This window comes from Typopeltis vanoorti, chromosome 1 (assembly GCF_054136105.1).
Source record: "Typopeltis vanoorti isolate ZY-2024b chromosome 1, IOZ_Tvanoo_1.0, whole genome shotgun sequence".
Lineage (NCBI taxonomy): Eukaryota > Metazoa > Arthropoda > Arachnida > Uropygi > Thelyphonidae > Typopeltis > Typopeltis vanoorti.
This window is the reverse complement of record NC_143549.1, coordinates 80977274-80996988: the sequence shown is the minus strand read 5'-3', so window position 1 is coordinate 80996988 and position 19715 is coordinate 80977274. Positions and strand designations below refer to the sequence as shown.

Below are 19715 nucleotides of genomic sequence, written 5' to 3'. Positions count from 1 at the left end.
AATTTGGCTGCCATTTAATGAACTTTGCTTTTCACTTTGAATTCTAATATAAAATTTTAAACTCATTCAAAAATTAGAATCCTTATAATTTTATTTACTTTTTAGGCTTTGATAACAGATTACAATGACCTTGGTGGTGGACGATTTTATGACCCAAGGAGTAGACAGTCATTTAAATATGATCACCTCAGGAAAGAAGCCACTGACCTTCAGCCTTGGGAACCAGATATGTCTGCAGAATCATGGAGATTGTCACTAGAAGAAGAGTGGAATGTGTATGTTGAGGACCATTATCGACATGGAGTCAGCTGTGTGTTTGGAAATAGGCATGAAGGAAACATAACACTAATTGCATGTATAGAGGATCATCATTTCCAGCCAAAAAATTTTTGGTGAGGATATTTAAAATTATGTATTTTTATTAGAAAGAATATAACTAATTGAAAAATTTTGCTATTTGTGCTGATTTTAAATGAACTATTGTTGATTTTAACACGTTCGCTGCCAACTACGAGTATACTCGTAGTTGGTAAACCAGCCACACAAGCCAGCTACGAGTATACTCGTATGATGCTTACTGCCGGCAACGAGATTACTGTACTGACCTTGAAGAAGTGAAAATGCTTGGCTTGTGGAGCTAGAATCAAAACTGTGTATTCTCATAGATGGTATATGCTCTGCACAAGCCAACTACGAGTATACTCGTATGACGCTTACCGCCGGCAACGAGATTACCGTACTGACCTTGAAGAAGTGAAATTGCTCGGCATACGGGAACAGACTACGCCGAAGTAGCATGACAGCGAATGTGTTAAATACCGTTTACCATTATTCAAGAGTTTTTCAACAATCATTATGTTCATTAAAGATTTTTATTGTTAAATGATTTGATCTTAAAAGATTTGGGAGAATATCGTCTCATAAATGGCAAGCAATAGCATACCTCTCCTCTTTTTATGTCACAGCATTCAAATTATTTTATTTTATCTAATTCTATTATTTTATTGTATTTCAAAGTTAATTTACATTAAATCTAAAATTAAAATAATCTCATTTTATTTTGTAACCATCTGTATGATTGCACTTCAGCACGTGGTTCTGAACTATAAAACAGGATTAACATTCCTTTGTTCTAGCTTCACCTTGTAACTATGCTTGTTCAGTGATGGTCTGTTAATTTTAGGCTGAAATGTTTGCAACAATAAAATTATTATTCTTTTCCTATGAATGCATGTTTCTAATAATCAAGTTTCTAATAATCACCGGATTTATTCATCAACTTCCTGATATGTTCTTCAAGGGATGTTCAGGCTACTATGACAGCATGACATGAATAAGTTTACATTATTAATAATCTTCTATCAACAATTTTCCTCCAAATTAGTCTATTACTTGTCTGCACTCCAATATTATCATATCCAACAATCCATTCTAAGGTATTTCTGAATGAATCAATCCACCTAGAACTTGATCATATCCAACAATCCATTCTAAGGTACTTCTGAATGAATCAATCCACCTAGAACTTGATCTTTGTTTGGGTTTTTTTTTTCTGTCATCTTGTCATTAAACACCAGTTTTGCTAACCTTTCCTCTCTCATTCTGTATAATGACCATACCATCGTAGATTAGCCCTGTTCACACATTTCTGAATGCAAACAATGTCAGGTTCCTTTCTAATGTTTTTATTTTTAATATGATTCTGCCATTGAAGCCATCTGTTCACCCCCCCCTCCAGTCTTTTTGAGAACTCTCATATCTGAGGTGTCTCGGATCAAATGCTTAATTTCTAACTCAACTCTCAGATTCATAACTTAAAATTGGTTTGAACACTATCTTGTACATTGCTGTTTTAGATTAAATTTATTCAGCTGTCTCCTAACTATATCAGCTTTGCTTATTCTGTTGTCTGTTTCCAAATTTAATTTGCCATCTTCACTGAAAACTGTGCCTAACTAGCTGAAATATTTTATTGTTCTCTAGGCTCTCCATCAAGAATGCAACTGAAGTTTCCTATGTTTCTGCCTATTTTCATAGTTTAGGTTCTTTTTATTGCTGATTTTCATGCCACATTTTTTACAGCTATTATTCAGTTAGAGAATCCTGGAGAGTCGCACTGGTTGTGTGTGTTTAGGAGTAAAACATCATCTGCATAAAGCACAGTTAAGTTGATATCCCCATTTCTAATATCATATTTAATGCCACTTTTTTTCATAATTTGATCTATATATATATATATATATATATATATATATATGGATAAGAGTGGAGATAATGTGCATCCATGTCTTACACCTGATTTTACATCAAGCCATCTTCCTTTATTTCCTTCAATTCTAATTGCTGACTTACAACTTAAATATAGACTATGTATAGCTCTGTACAATGTTCCATTTACCCCATATTGTAACATTTTGAAAAGCTTTTCCTTGGGCACCTTGTTTTATGTATTTTCTAGATCTACAAAACTTAAAGTACAAATCCTTATATTCCCATTTCTCAACTGTTGTAACAAGAAAATCTGATCTTAACAACCTGAATACAGCTGGTTTTTCTTCTAGTTTCTCCTCCTCCACAATTTTTCTCATTCTCTTTTCAAGTATGCCTCTACAAATCTTAGGTTGTAGAGAAATTCGTCTCTAATTCTCACATTCGTTTTATTCACATTTTCATAGAGGAACTATGATAGCTCTACTCCAATCATCTAGAATTCGACCTTCTAACCAGGCCCTCTGAATTAAGCAAATATAGCTATTTCGAAACTTTTATCATCATCATCAAATTCCTTCCATGTACCCTCAAGGGGTGTACAGGATATGATAGTACTACATGAAAAAAAATTACATCATTACTACCTTCCTGTCTACAATTTTCCTCCAAATCAGTCTGTTACTTGACAAAACTCCAAAATTATCAGATCTTATATTTCTATCGTCTAAAAGGCACTTTGTACTGTATCAATCCACCTATATCTTGGTCTTCCTCTGGGTCGTTTTGTTGCCAACCTGGCAGAGAACATTTGTTTTGCTAATCTTTCTTCGCCCATTCTATTTAAGTGACGATACCACCTGAGATTAGCTCTGCTAACGCATTCCTGGATGCAGACAATGTCAAGTTCTTTCCTAATATCCTCGTTTTTAATATGATATTGCCATTGATGCCATCTGTTCATGCCTCTAATCTTTCTCAGGATTCTCATATCTGCGGTCTCTAGTCTTTGGTCAAATGTTTTACTTCTGACCCAGCTTTCGGAACCATGAGTTAAAACTGGTTTGAACACTGTCTTCTATACAGCTAATTTAGTGTTCCGTCTAATTTCTCTCTTATTCCAAATGAGTTTATTCAATTGACTTCCCACCATACCAGCTTTGCTGATTCTGTTGTCTATTTCTATATTTATTTTACCATCTTCACTAAAAATCATGCCTAAGTAGCTGAAATGTTTTACTTGTTCCACAGGTCCTCCATTCACAACACAGTTGACATTTTCAATGATTCTGCCTATTTTCATTGTCTGTCTTTTTATTGCTGACCTTGATACCATATCTATTACAACAGTTATTCAATTTAGTCAGAGAATCTTGCAGGCTTGTAGCGGATTTATACCTCCATATTTAAGTGTCTGATCAAATATCATATACTCCAATTGTCCTTCCACATTTCACATTTTTGATTTCTTTTTCTTCCTTAAGTAATTGACATATACTCCTGTTTGCATTTCTCTTGAAAAAAAATTTTTACTCCAGTTCTGTCACTGTTAGTTTCATTTAAGTCTTTCAAAGGAATTACTCCAGACATCTAGGATATCCTTATCTTCTGCTTTTATGTCACTTTTATCATCTTTGATTCTTTTGACAGTACTCTTTCCTTCATTTCTAAGCTTTTTCAATAGCCTCCTTCCTGATATTTATCTTCTATATTTTTACTAAAGTCTTCCCATGACTTTTGTTTAGCTACTCTTACACTACACATCTTAGCCATCTTACATTTTTCTCTGTATTCTTTTAGGACATCTATTGACTTATTTGCTAGGAACTTTCATTATGATTTCTTAGAAAATTAGCAACTCTCCTAAAACCCACTAAATCTCTCAAACACAAAGAAATATTCAAACACCACAACGTAGTCTACAAATTTCCTTGTCAAAAAGACTGTGACGTCACCTACACTGGCTCTACAATTAGATCTTTATGGACTAGACTACAAGAGCACTTCAGGGATTGCAATATTCCCATTCTGGAATATCTGAACACAAAAAACATTGCAACATCAAAAAGAAAAATAAAACGCAGAGTACAGGGAAGACAGAAATTGCAGCTCACGCCCTTGAACTGAAACATATCCCCCAAATCGACAAGGCCATAATCATAGACAAACAAGACAACCAAACAATGCTTAGAATATCTGAAACTATTGCCATAAAATGCGATAAAAATTCAATCAACGTCCATCGCCCCTATCTAATTTCCGAATGTTGGACAATCCAGAACTTACAAATCAAGCCACGCCTCCGACCATTTAGTGACAACAAATGCCCTTATTTGGCAGATTCAACTTGCAGTCTTGACATAGCCCTACACTCATTCCGAAAATGTTCCGATGATGGTCAGTCGACTGAAACGGTCCGCACCCCGTTAACGCTCTCCCCTGTCCCCGTTTCCCCATAAGTAAACCCTTCCCCTTCCCCTTCCCCCCCCCCCAAAAATGCGCCCCTAAACACGATATATATATATATATATTTATATATATATTATTAATACATAACCCGGGTTTCCAAATTTATTTTTCCTGCGGCAAAACACACACACCCTGCTCTCACCCCCCTCATTATAAACAACCTTCAGCAGGATCATGCAATTGGAAGACATCCTAGAATCAAAACATGGTATGTACGAATTTATCCACCTCTTTTATTCTGCTATAATTGCCTTCTATACTCACCCATAATGCCCTAAAATATATATACCCTTTTTTGAGTAATAATAGCCAATGTTTTTAAAATAAGGGACACTCCTAAACAAAAAGCAGGCTATAATAGCTGTAATTATAATAATAATGTTTTTAATAGATATTCTAAACTTAAATATAAATGGATTCTTATTATATTACTATAATATGTCCACACTGTCCTAAAGTGAAAAGCCAATCCTGACAAACCTCTGTTTAGACTAAGCCCAGCTTCCTGACCTTACTTTAACCATATTACAACACAAACCAACTAAATTATAAAAAATATGTTTATTAACTGGCTTATATTTTAGTGGATTTCAAATCAGCATCTTCATAGCACATTATATGTTACGGTTAATTGTAACAATTGATATTTTATATTGTCACTTAGGAGATTCTACAGTTTTTTTTGTATTCCTCTTCATTCATGTGGTAGCTTTAGTAATCATGATTTTTTTTTAATATAAAAAGTAAAGGAGTTGCCAGTAAGGGGAACAAGTGACTTAGATAACTGTTCAACAAGCTTATAAGTAGGACTGTCTATGCTATCAACCATAGGACATAGGGGAATATTAGATTGGTGAAGTTTAGGTACCCCATAAATACAGCGTGGTTTGACTTAACATAAACAGGTTTTATTTTGTTGATAATTTCTTTGAGCCATGAAGTTACTTTTTTCAATAATTTATGGACTTTTTTTTCTTTTGAGACATAGAGGGTAGGGTCTTAATCAACAATTTGGTAAGTAGAATTGCTACTTAGGAGATCCTACTCTTTTTTTTCTTTTGTTGTTGTACCTCTTCATTTATGTGGCAGCTTTAGTAATTATGAATGAAAAAGATTATAAAAAGTTAAAAATCAGATATCATGTTTAAAAAATACAGATATCATGGTTAGTTTTGATGTCATGTCCTCATTTATTGATGTACCACCACTAATAGACACTAGAATTAATAGTCTAATTTCCCTCATGATATATTTGAATTATTCATAGTAAATTTGAATAATTTACATGGCAAGAAAAAATCTACAGACTAATGATACTACTAGAGTGCCCCCCCCCTCCAGCCAACTTTTATATAGAACACTTTGAGAACAAAATATTTACCACAGCTACAAACAACCCTTTAGTGTGGTTATGCTTTGTTGATGATGTGCTTGCCATTTGACCCCATGGACAAAGACACCTTGGATTCTTTTGTTATCTATCTAAACAGCCAACACCCCAATATTCATTTCACGGTAGAAAAACAAATCTAATAACTGTTTGCCTTTTCTTGACACATTAGTTGCTCAGCTTTCAGATGGTTCACTATCATGTTGGAAGTTTAATGGAATATTTACAGCACTGGGAAAAGATTAAAACTAATTTTAATGCTTCCAATATTTCTTCTCAGTCACTGAGACATCTTCAGAGACTACAAAAAACTTTTGTAACAACTCACTCAAATACAGTACAATACTAAGTGAAATGTGGGTGACTCTAAAGTCCTATCTAGGTGGTGTGCCTTCTATGAGCATTTGTAGGTGGCCTAGGATGTAAGGTGGGAACTCTGATAATTAATATTTCCCAAATTTTGGAAAGTTTTATGCAAATATATTTATTTAAATTCAGTTGATTTCTGAGTGTCGCCACAGATTCTAAAAACAGTCTTTCTATTTTGAATTTATTATGTAGCAAATGTATTTTTTTATGTTTTTCAAAGTGGATGTTAACAGATCTTCCTGTCTGTCCATAGCAGGCTAAGTCACAGTCACATGGAACTTCATACACTCCAGGATATGCACAGGATGAATTTATCTTGAGGAGAGCTGATCAAATGGTGGAGCATGGTGGGCTTTTTCCAGGAGATCTTGGGTTGTGTCCAAAACATGGTCACAAAACAATTGGATACAGCCCACAGGATCTCCTGAAGGAAAAACTGCCATGCTCCACCTTAGTAAATTCAAAAAAGAAAGACTGTTTTTAGAATCTGTGGCGGCACTCAAAAATCAACCAAATTTAAATAAATATGGTTGCATAAAACTTCCCAAAAGTTGGGAAGCATTAATTATCAGGGATTCTGAGTTACATCCTAGGCCACCTACAAACGCTCATAGAGGGCACACCACCTAGATAAGACTTTAGTCACCCATGTGTTTCACTTAGTATTGTGTTGTATTTCAGTGTGTTGTTCTTCAGGGATTACAAAAGTTTTTTGTAATCCCTGAAGATGTCTCAGTGACTGAGACGAAATATTGGAAACATTAGAATTACTTTTAATCCTTTCCCAGTGCTATAAATATTCCATTATAAACCTCCAACATGATGTCGTCACAGCACTTAAGCCTCAACACGCAGACGGTTCCCTATCTTTTTCTTTTATAGAAAACCAGCACACACACACACACGCACAGGAAGATATCTATATAAATAATCACATAACATCATTATTCAGCTCAACAGTATGGTATTCGTAAAAAAAAATTTACACACAGGGCTTAGGGCTATTTGTTCTAACAATGCAACTCCTTTTGCCAAACGTAAATATCTTTGCATGCTTTCCTAGCTAATGGTTACAGTTCCTACAAAATAGATAAAATACTACATGGGCCTCTTACTTCTCCTCCTCAAACACACAAGAATAAAACATCACTATTCTCATTCCTTATATCTGAGGTATATCAGAAAAGATAGCCAAAATAACAAAAAAAAATAGCCGTTGCACCACAACGATCCCACAGGATCGTTGTGGTGCAACGATTAAATTTGAAACTCCGATCAGCTCTCCTCACGATAAACTCCACCTTGTGGCATATCCTGGAGTGTATGAAGTTTTGTGTGACTGTGACTTGGCCTACTAGGGACAGACAGGAAAATTTGTTAACATCCACTTTGAAGAACATAAAAAATACACTTGCTGAAATAAGAGTCAACAGGCTTCACTTAGATTTCCTATCTTTGAGTTTCTTATTCGACTAAGAAATAATGTATTCAATATCCACTTAATTTTGAATAGTTTTACTTCGCCGAAGTGAAGCCTGTTGGCTCTTATTTCAGTAGTTGTATTTGTGCAACTTATACAGTAAAGAAATAAGTTCTGACTATTGAAACCGTAGTATTACATCTAAGTCTACCTACTCACTGATGAGACCTCGAAAAAGGTCGAACCGGTCTGGATAGTGACCTTCTTTCATAATGTAGAACAGTAATACATCTCTTAGGAGCTGTGTTTTACATTATGGGAAAATACTAAGAACAGTGATCAGAGCTTACTCCACCTTTACTACGAGTTGCCCTAGCATTGCACTACCAGGTGTTGGCTTACGCTTGGACTCGCCGAACTTTATAGTTTTCTATATTCGGCATGAAACGCTTAGATTAGATTTCCTATCTTTGAGTTTTTTATTCAGCTAAGAAATAATGTGGTGTTCAATATCCACTTAATTTTGAATAAAAAATACATTTGCTACAATTATTATGGAAATTCTGGACTGGCAGACCACACTTTGGACACCCTTCACACAGAATTAGATAGAAGAAAACAAATGTGCTTTAAGAAGTCGTTATGGGTCAGAAAGATTATTTTTAGAATCAACCATGGCTATGAAGCATTCTCGTAACCTGAACAAGTATGGTTGCATTAATTTGCCAAAAATTTTTAAGACATCATAATATCAACTCTTGCACATCTGTAATACTTATTTTTTACAACATTAGAGGGTGTCAAATTAGGACTTTAGATTTTTTTTTTTTTGTTACAATTTGAATTGTTTCACTTACTCAAATTGTTGCATGTCACTGTAACATGTAATGCTCTCTGAAGATGCTGGTTTGAAATCCAGTGAAATACAGTCATCCCTCGACTTACGTCCGGGTTCCGTTCCATCCGGCAGGATGTAAGTCGATACATTAAATCAACAGAGTTATAGGGTTTAGGGACTTGACCATAATAAGTATGCTGTCATTTTAATTTTTAAACTTTATTATAAAACTGTACTGTGCATTACTGCTACTATAAAACAGGAGAATAATCACCCACATTTTCCTCCACAATCACATCTTCATTACCTTCCTTATGTGAAGGACTAGGCTGTGGCTCTTCTGGTGTAACCTTTGTTTTTTTTGATGAAAATGTTCAATGTGCTTTGCTTATTTCTCTTCTTCTTTTCATCATAAATTTGTTCATAGCAAGCAAACACATCATGTACTTTCGTTTCTATTATTAAATAGCGTTCAACATTGGGGTACATGTCTTCAGCCATTTTGAGGAAATCGTTAACTGCAAGGAACATTTCTGCAAGACTTTCACTGTAAATTGTTTAACTACCTCTTCCTGTTTCTCTTTTCCCTCTTCCTTTTCTTGGTTTTCCTCTTCTGCAATAGTTGTTTCTCCAGTTCGACCAATTCTTCATTTGTCAGCTCTTCAGGGGAACTTTCTATGAGCTGAATTACGTCGTCACCATTCACTTCAAGATTCAGATTGTTTGCTAAGCCTACTATTACAAACTTCCAAAATCATGCACAAACCTTTTTAATGTCTTTTCCCATATGCCACCCATACATTGAGTGGTCACTTCGTCCCAAGTCACAACAATATTTTTAATAGCATGATAAATATTGAAGATTTTCCAGAATTGCATGAGAGTGGTCATTTCCTTCAGTAGCAGAAATGGCTTGTGAAAAAGTTCTCCGTAGATAATATTAACTGCTCAAAAATGCTTACATAAATCTTGCCTAGTGTACTCAGTAGGAAACTTCCTTTGTGATTCTAATTTTTCCCCTTTTTTTATAGATGGGTATGATATCTGTACTGCATCTGGAATTTGAACTTCTGACCAGTCTTTAATTATGCAATGTAGCCACTGTAATATAAAACTTTTTATATTACCTCTATGTTTGGACATTTCTTGTCAGATATCCTCAGCTGTCTTGCTATATTTCAGGTTTTGGGATAGCTTTTTCGATCTCAGATATTGCAGGTATCGATATGAATTCTGGTGAATTCAGCTTATGCTTATTATCTAGACTTCCTGTTTTAAATTCCTGTCATATTTCATTTCACATTTATTCACATATGTCTGTTATTCCTTGTATTAATTTCCTTAATTTTTCAGTAGTTAGCCTAAAGCACATTTAGATGTCTTCCATTTTACTTGGTGTTCACTCAGTATACCTGTTAACTTATTGCCAGGAACTTTCAGTGTGAGTTCTGATTTTAATCTTTGCATGCAGTTGCACATTGCACATAAATCGGGTTATGCATTCTTCAGATATTGCACCAAATCATTAAGATTTGGTTTGTGTTTACATACCCTTTTATTTTTCTCCAATAACATTTGCATAATTGTCTATTTACCTTTTTGAAAAATGTTGGACTTTCATTACTCTTAAATCTTTCAAATATATTTTTTCTTTTCATTCACTTCTATCCTGTTTAAAACTAAATAGTGACTTTCTAATTCAGTGCTAATTCTAATGAATTTCTGATTCATCAGTAATGAATTACAAACTTACTAAAATGAAAAATTAGAGTTATGGCATCCAACATGTCACAATATTGTTTACAGATTTAACTGTCAACCTGAAGCAATAATACCAAAATCAGATCCACTATTTGAAGCCTACAAAATATAGCATTCATCTTTTTGTAGAATTCCTCTTTTGTCTCTTCCATTTCAAGCATTTTATCATTAATTTCCTGATTTGTACACTCAAAAGGGTGTACAGGATATTATAAGAGTGCTATATGATTAAGTTTACATTATTACTAATGTCCCGTCAACAATTTTCCTCCAAATTAGCTCACCTGTCAGCACTCCAATACTGTCAAATCTTATGTTTCTATTTTTTAGGGCACTTCTGACTGCATCAGTCTACCTAGATCTTAGTCTTCTTTTGGATCTCTTCCTTGCCATCTTAGTATCAAACAGCCATTCTATTTAATGATCTTAGATTAGCTCTGCCCACATGTCCTTGAATGCTAACAACGTCAACTTCCTTTCTAATATTTTTAATGATTCTCCGCTGATGCCATTTGTTCACTCTCTATAATTTTTCTGAGATAGTTCCATATCAGTTGTTTTATTTCTAACCTTCTTAGATCCATAAGTTAAAATTGTTTTAAACATTGTACGTTGTACTGCTAGTTTAGTATTTTGGCTAATTACTCTTTTATTCTGCATATATTTATTCAGCTGACTTCCCATCATACCAGCTTTGCTGATTCTGTTGTCTATTTCCATAGTTTTCATAGTTTTGCTCTTTTTATTGCAAATTTTCAATATTTGTTATAGCTTTCATTCAGCTTAGTTAAAGAATCCTTGCACTGGATTTGTTTGAGTACAAACAATATCATCTGTATAAAGTTAAGTTTGATATTCCTGTTTCTGATAACAGGTTTAATACCACTTAGTGTGATTCATATAAATGATGAATAAGATGAAGTAGTAAGCACCCTGATTTTACATCAAACCTGTACCTGTATTCCATGTATACGCTGGTTACTATAAGGAACAAAGATGTGGCATGGGGGAGGATTCACATGAAAGTCGGGTATATAAAATGTTATGCTGAGTCTGGTTATTGTATACAAATGAATGCTGCTATCAGCAATAAATGCAAATGAGCCATGGCATAAAAGCAGACATTTTCGAGTGGTTTTCTATTTCATGTCAGGAGTGAGAACATGACATTTTGTGATAACAGAATTCTTGGATGTGACTGCAAGACATCGTTAACCAATGAATTTAGGTGGTTAGTTATCATAAGACTAGAGGCTGGCCAAAGTCAGGTGGAGATAGTCAGATGGTTGGATATGAGTTGTAGGAAATAGTTCGAGACTGTAGAACCAATTCTAGTATTCACAGACTTCACTAGCTATAGTGAGTTCTGTCTCCACACAGAATTCCACACTGTCTTCCATTTATAAAGTATTTAAGAAGTACCACCCAGATATCTCTTTGTCTTGAGTTAACTGAAATAAAAACAATCTTCAACAGCTGGTATCTAAAATTCATTTAGAATGTGATAGTATTTACCATGTGTACATTATGTGTATCCTATTTCAGTGAGAATTCAAATTATTTTAATATTTGTTCATCTGCATTCACGATTCTCTTCTCTTGTCTGGGGTATTCTAATGTTTATCTGCTTTGTTGATATTGTTTTGAGAGGCTTAAAACTTATTTCCTGTTGCATTTATCACCATTTCAGTTCAGAAAGAGAACAGTACATATCTTACTTTTTTGGGGGGGGGGGGTAAGAATAAGAACAATATATATTTTAATTTCTCTGTGTGGGCAGCCTTTTAGTTTTTAGAATTTTTTTTAAGCCCTTTATATTCTGAGATTTGATACTGCTTTTTTTTTTTCCCTTCCAATTCAGTATTTATTTCAAAATACTATTGTCATTGTAGGAATGGTCGATGGCGCTCCATTTGGACAGTAATTTTTCCTGTAGGTTCAGGAACAGCAGAATTACTGGGGTTAATAAGGGTCCAGGTGAGTCATCAAAATACTTTTAAACATGTTTTTAAATTGAAATTACAAGAAATAATATTCTTGGCAAGTTAAATTACTTGGCATTTTAATATCACAGTGCTTTGCATTGGCATGGATGCAATCCATGTCAGATAAGTATAATTTCTTAGAAATAAACCTTATCTTCAGTTTAAGAAATACCTTAAATTGGAGGAAAGGTTTATTTGTAGAATATTATACAATTTCTTAAATGTATTTAATTCTTTAATAATCTCCATGTCTTAAATCTAAGACATGGAGATTATCAATTTAAGACAGTTTTAAAGTGTACACCACTTGAAACTGTCTTGCCTCCCTTAATTTGGCTAATTTAGCTAGAAGGGATGCCAAGATTTTGTTGTTAGCAATAGCTGATTTCCTGGTTTCTGAGTTGATGCAGATACAGTGAACTTGGTGCAAAGGAAAGTGTTAAAAATGATATTGAGACTGTGGAATGTAGATTATGAGAACAGATTGAGAATTGCCACTTACAACAATGCAAAATGTGAACTGTGGTCACTAGCAGACAGGAGAAAGAAGGGTGATATGATAGCGACCTACAAAGTTCTGAAAAGTTCATACAGGATACCAGTAGATGGAATTTTTCATTTTATGATGGGTAGAGAGAGAAAGAGGGAATCCATGGCAGTTAAGAAAGAGTGAGAGCTAGGCTTTCTCTCATAGAGTAGTATTTGATTGGAATGGCTTCCTTTGGAGGTGATGAGTGCAGGTAGACTGTGGGTGATATGTTGTTTCCCTTCATAGGTCTGACTCTGGAGTCTGGTAATAAGAATAAAAATTGTCTCTCTACTCACTTTACAAACTGTCCTAATATTTTTTTACCTTTTCTTGAACAAATCTCCTTCCAAGTCCACTGTGGATGCCATTTTTCAACTTAGTAGCCATGTGTGAGTTATTAAGAATTGCCACTACAACAATGCAAAATGGAATTGATCTGCTTGACCACTTTCTACATGGATTGATTATTATTTCTGCTCTCTTGAATGAAATGTCTACTTCAATCAAATGACAGAAATAATTGCAATAGAAATGAAGGTCTTCATTTCACACAGTGGGCACAAGCATCTCCCATTCAACACAAAATCTGTGACCACTCTCCCAAAATGTGTCTCCTGAGAGAATCTGTGAAAAAATTCAACATATCACAAGTGTTTCTAGACCAAAACTAGCTTCATAGCATGCCTGTGCTTCAGCTAATGACAGCTGTTAACAAAACATCACAAACTTCAAATCTGATTTTGAAAGAGCAAAATAAAGGGTACTTGCCTTCTGTTCAAGATGCCCTCTTGTCAAGAGTTGAGCCTTCTGTGCCTCTTAGGCCATTGAATGCACTTTTACTTTTCTCACCTTCCCTCCATCTCTCTCTCTTTCTCACACACACACCTAGATGGTATCATTGTAACATCAAACAACAAGTCACTCCATGCTCTCTTTAGTCTTTTTCCAGAAACAACTCAGAAGATTCCTGAATAGCTTGAACATTTTTTGGTCCCTTATAGTCCTCCCCCGCCCCCTCCATATTGTGCTCCAAAAAACATCAATCCTATGTCTTGCTACTTACCTAGTATCTACCATACAGCAAACTATATTCAGCCCATTAAAAAAAAAAAAAAAAGTCAACAATTTGCCAGTGCCCTCATTGCTCTCATTTCAGTTCTCTCAAAAATGAGATTATCAGAAGATCATCAACAGCAATCTTCTTCATCACCTGAAAGCTAGTATCTGTTAATTAGTGGCCAGCATTGTGAATTCTGCCAGTCTTGATCTAATTTTCATGTCTTCTGTCCATGGCTGCTCATTTTCTGCTCTCAGCATATTACTGGAGATCTCCAGGGAATCAGGGACTTATACCAACTGTAAAACCTTCTCTAGAATTTATTCAAACTACCTGCGCTCATCATTTCCAGAGGCAAGCCATTTCAATCACACACTGATTTATGAGAGAAAAATCTAACTTTCATCCCTTTCTTGACTGCATGCATTCTCAACTTCAACTAATGCCCTCTTGTCCTCTCCCAATTCTCCATAAAATGAAAAATTCCATCTACTGGTTTCCTGAATGAACTTTTTAGAACTTTGTAGCTCTATTATCGTCCTTTTTTTCTCCTTTTTGCTAGTGCCTGATGTTCACAAATTCTCAATCTATCTCCACAATCTCGATATTATCTCTGACACTACTTTACACTCTCTCTCTCTCTCTACTGTATCAGCAGTACCAGGAGACTAGACCTACTCACAGTAGTCAAGTGATGCATCTTGACCTTGGAAAGAGGCAAAATTACTTCCTGTCCTTACATGTCAACATTTGTTTCAGCATTGCAATTATCCTCTGGGATTATTTGCAATCTTTCTTATATGGTCCTTGAATTTTGAAGCAATCTGGTGTGAGATTAAGGCAAATAAGACAAAATATACAGTTGGTTATATACAATACAGTTTGAGTACAGGTCAAGTAATCATTATGGGGGACTTCAAACTACAAGATATAAACTGGAAGGAAGAAAGATCACATGGCAGGAAGGAAATGGAATTTATACACCTACTGAGAGATAATTACTTGAGTCCGCATGTGATGGAGGGAACTAGGGGTGGGAGAATATTGGACTTGTCATAGGATCAGAAGTGTTATCCATACCTAATGTGACCACATTGCCTTCAATTGGTGAAAGTGACGATCCTGTCTTGACTTGGGAGATTGTACAACGGGAAGACTATTCTGTCAAGAAGGGGGTATTGATTTCTTGGGGATGTGGAAGCGAAGGAGAAGATTCAGAGGCTCAAGAGACTAGTGACCAAGATGGTGAGTGGTCTGTAGAATGTTCCTTATGAAGATAGATTGAGGGTGTGTGTGGATTGCAGAAGTTGGTTGATAGGAGAAAAAGAGGGGATATGATAGAAACATTTAAGTTGCTTAAAGGATTTAAATTGTACATATTTGGTCAGATGTATTTACAATAAATAACTTTTATTATTAAAAAGACCAGAAGATAAATGATAAAATATACAAAGAGCCAACAAGTTTCACTAGCCACTGTCTAGCATTTTCAAGGCCGAATTGGTGTGAAAACAAATGCATTGAGTTACATTTCAAAAAACATACACTTTAGTAACTGTTAGGCCGTTACATTTGATCGGTCTGTTTGAAGGCGTGCATGTGTTCGAAAGCTTCAGTTAGATACCTGACCACGTGTTTTGTAGTTGTTTGCATATTGTAATTCTGTTGAACTGAGAGAGATGATGAGATTTTTCCATATGTCTTTAAGAACAATGCCCTGATTTCTATTTAAATTATTGCCTGTGCGTAATACCACAGCTGCTTCTTTTAAAGTTCTGTATCTGTAGTCATTCTCGATGTAAGGCATAGAACTGTTTTTCCAATCTATAACGTGATTTGATGTTGAGAAATGATGTGCTAAACCAGATGTGATGATTCTATTATGATTGAAATCCCCCACATGTTGCTTCTGTCTTATTTCAAAACTTCTAGAAGTCTGACCAATGTAAGAAAGGCCACACGTGCATGGAATTTCATATACTCCAGGACATTTGAAGAAAGGTACCTCATCTTTAGGTGATCCTAAGATTTGTCTGATCATGGTAGTTGGTTTAAAAACCACTCTGATGTTATGAGCTTTTAACATTCTTGCCAATTTTGTGGAAACTGAATTAATATATGGAATGACAGCTGTGGACACATATTGGGGTACTGTAACACATTGGTGGTGGTTGTCTTTAAATAGCCATTTGTTTAAAATGTTAGAAGGGTATCCATTAAGAGATAGTGTTAGATATTAGTGACAGTTCTCTCTGTTTCTTTTGAAATCGACCTTAAGGCTCTATTACGGAGCATGTGAATGATGCTGTGTTTTTGTGATCTATGATGGTTGGACGAATAATGTAGATATCTACCAGTATCTGTGGGTTTCCTGTAAATGGACAGTTGGAAATTGTTATCTTCTTTCTTCACTAGGATGTCAAGAAAAGGAAGTTCTTTGTTCTTCTCTAGTTCTATAGTGAATTTGATCTTATTATGTAGTGAGTTGATTTTGTTCAGAAATACGAGAAGGTTTTCCATGGTGTCTTTCCAGATGATGAACACGTCATCGACATATCTCCACCAAACTGATGGTTTTGGTACAATGGTGGAAAGAATATCCTTTTCAAGTTTTTCCATAAAAAGGTCTGCGCATGGTGGTGACAGAGGGCTACCCATGGCTAGTCCTTCCAATTGTTTGTATACAGTGTTGTTGAATTTGAAGAAATTTGAATTCAGGCAATGATGAAACAGCTGTGTGATGTCTCGAGGGAAAAGATCTTGCAGAAAATTAACTACCTCTACGATCGGTACATTAGTGAATAAGGACACTACATCCAGACTAGCCATAATGTCCGTTTCTGATATTTTAATACTCTTGATTTTTTTATATTTTAATACCCTTAGCAAACCCATCTTCTTCATTGCAAAGTATAGATTCTCTGTCAACCATTTCTATATATAAGCTCTTACTAACTTTTTCAAAATCTTCACCACCACTCCAGAGATATGGATAGGTTGGTAGTTGGACTAATCAGGTTTGCAGCACCTTTGTGCAATGGGATTTTCATGCATTCTCTTCACTTCTGTGGAATCTTCCGTGTTCTGTGGCTCAAATTATGTAGCCTGGCTAATGGAACAACCAATTTGGCAAAACATTGTTTTAGCATCTGCGCTAATATTCCATTAGTCCCTGTTGCTGAATTCTTATTTCGTTCATGCAGTAGTTCTGATACATCTGAAATTATCCTACTTCAGAAAATTATGCACAAGGAGAAAACATTTAGAATAAACTGTTGGTTTTACAGTTCACTAAACAATCCTTTCATACTTGAAATCAGTTTTTTCTCTAGTCAGAATACAGTTTCCTTCTTGTCTCTAGTTTTAGAAGAAAACACAGCTTTTTATGTTACAACAAAATAAAATAGTTAGGCTTCAACTTCATCTCTTGACTGGAACGTACACAGGGTGAAGAAAACAAATGACACCAAAACTGTATAGGAATTCACTCTTTCCAAACTATGCTATTGTTTATCTTTCAAAATAACAGTGTTAAACCTAGATTTTTATCTTCTAGTGGTCATTTGAAAGAACACTTTCAGATAAATCTACAGGTCTCCAAATCCGTTCATTTTAACTTTTTACTCTCTCTCTCTCCCCAAAAAAGGAACCCACATTCTTCGTTCCAATAACCACAGCAATAACAACCAAACCAAAGTAGCTTCAACAGCCATCACCATTAATTGTGTTGCCTCCTTAATGTTTGTGCATGCACGCATACATGCATGCACTAGGTTCAAACTACCAGTTAAATTTAATGATACTCTCCTTGTATAGGTAGGACAAAACAGTATGTAAAATAACTTTTCAAGTAGAAAAGACAGTTTTGCTATACTTTTTCAGCCTATTTAAATAAGAGTGAGAATTACTTGATATTTATTGGCTGAAAATAAGTGCAGTTCTTGAAGTTAATCTCTCAATTTCTTAAATTGTCTCTGCCATTATCATAGCTTAACATTGCTGGAGTTTAGCCATATAATATAACTTAAAGTAGCATACCGTTTTTAATGACAGCCAAAGAATTTTATAAATTGATTTATTAAAATAATTTTTTATTCTCTTTGTGAAGACAGTAGTAAATTTAATTATAACGAAAAATTAACTTCCACAATTTTTTTTTTTAAAAAACACATTACATTGCTGTGCCTTACATAAATAGAAGGGGGAATTAACATTATACCATTTTTGAATTATTAGATTGCTTAAAACAAAAGTCACCTAATTTGTTAAAAAATGAAATGCATACCTGAATGAAAGCTGTCAAATACTCTGCACTCACTATCTTTCCTAAAATTACTGTATCCTTTACACTTGATGCCAGTTAGTATATCCTGGTCCCACTGGTATCAACAAGCTGAGGCTACAAGTGTTCATTAACCTTCCTACTGGCTAGGACGTCTATAGATGTCCAACTAAATCTGGATAAGATTCAGCCCACCTGTTTAAAGAACCTGGATAAGAAGTGCAATTTGACTGTCATGTCCATTCGAAGGTGTGATAAACCCTCACGCTGAAGAGAAAGGTTAATCGGATTATCTCCCGTTCATAGCTGCCTCTCAGTTGCCTATAACAAGAAACGGACTTTCTTGTTCCATGCTGGTGAACTGGATTTTAGTTATATATGATAGACTAAAAATAAAGAAATTATTTATATTTTGGTTTTCTCTTTTTATTGTACAATACAATTTTAATTTCTGAACAAAATAAAGGTCTTGCATAATTTCTTCACTTAACCAATTTAATTTTTTATTTTTTTGCTCTAATTTTTTTCTAATCGCTACTAGACAAAAGATTTTTCTTTGTTCTCGAAGAAATTAATTCACGATAATTATTTGGAATATTCTTTTAAAAAAAGAAAAGAAAACCGGCTGCCGACGTTCCAGGTTATATTAATTTTATTTTTGTACAAAACCATCGAAATCGAATAATTCTTAACAGATTTCCTTTATGACACGCTTGAGCAACTTTGCTTTATAGAGAATAACATGAAATTCTTTAATCATATTACTAAATTTTTTCTTCATGTTGTATAGTAATCTGTACTTTCACTTTCTTGGTTTCCTTGTATAATTGGTCATTACAAAATGAAATTAACAGTTATGATTTAAATTTATATTTTCTGCATAATTCAGATATTTTATTCTCCAATTTTTAAAGTAAGCGATACATTTGCTTATTTTTATCATTCAAAATATGTATATCAAATGTGAAATTTCATTTCCATATTTTTACAATAGAATTGAACTTTATTTTGCCTCTGATAGTTTAACCCCCCGGTTGCATTACTATCACACACCCGAAAACTGTTATGAAACATAGGTACAGTTTTTATTTAATTCATTATTTTTCTCTAGTAATTGTTCCACATAACTTTAATTTTTCGATACTGAAACTATGTGGTGATTATTATAAATTAGCAAATTATAAATCAGACAATATACATATTTCCTGATTATTATAAATCAGGAAATTATGTGATATTCGGATATAGGTGAAATTAATATTTAAAATCACTGTCATCCTTCAAATGCAATATCAGAATAAAGAAAGTGAAAAACCCGAAGTTTCGAAATACATTTCGAAAGCCCGCTCTCGAAATGTATTGGTCTACAGACTGGATTCTGAACATGCCAATGTTTCGTGATGTTAT

The 19715-nt window shown here is 34.5% G+C and overlaps 1 protein-coding gene across 1 annotated transcript in view; it reads left to right on the top strand.

Moving 5' to 3' along the window:
- LOC150110132 (F-actin-capping protein subunit alpha-like) overlaps positions 1 to 19715 on the top strand; it is a 123877-nt gene that overhangs the window by 68687 nt on the left and 35475 nt on the right. The window contains exons 5-6 of the mRNA XM_090391625.1: positions 106 to 392; positions 12348 to 12432. Of these exons, the coding sequence (XP_090247751.1) occupies positions 106 to 392; positions 12348 to 12432 (372 nt within the window). The remainder of the gene's footprint in view (positions 1 to 105; positions 393 to 12347; positions 12433 to 19715) is intronic.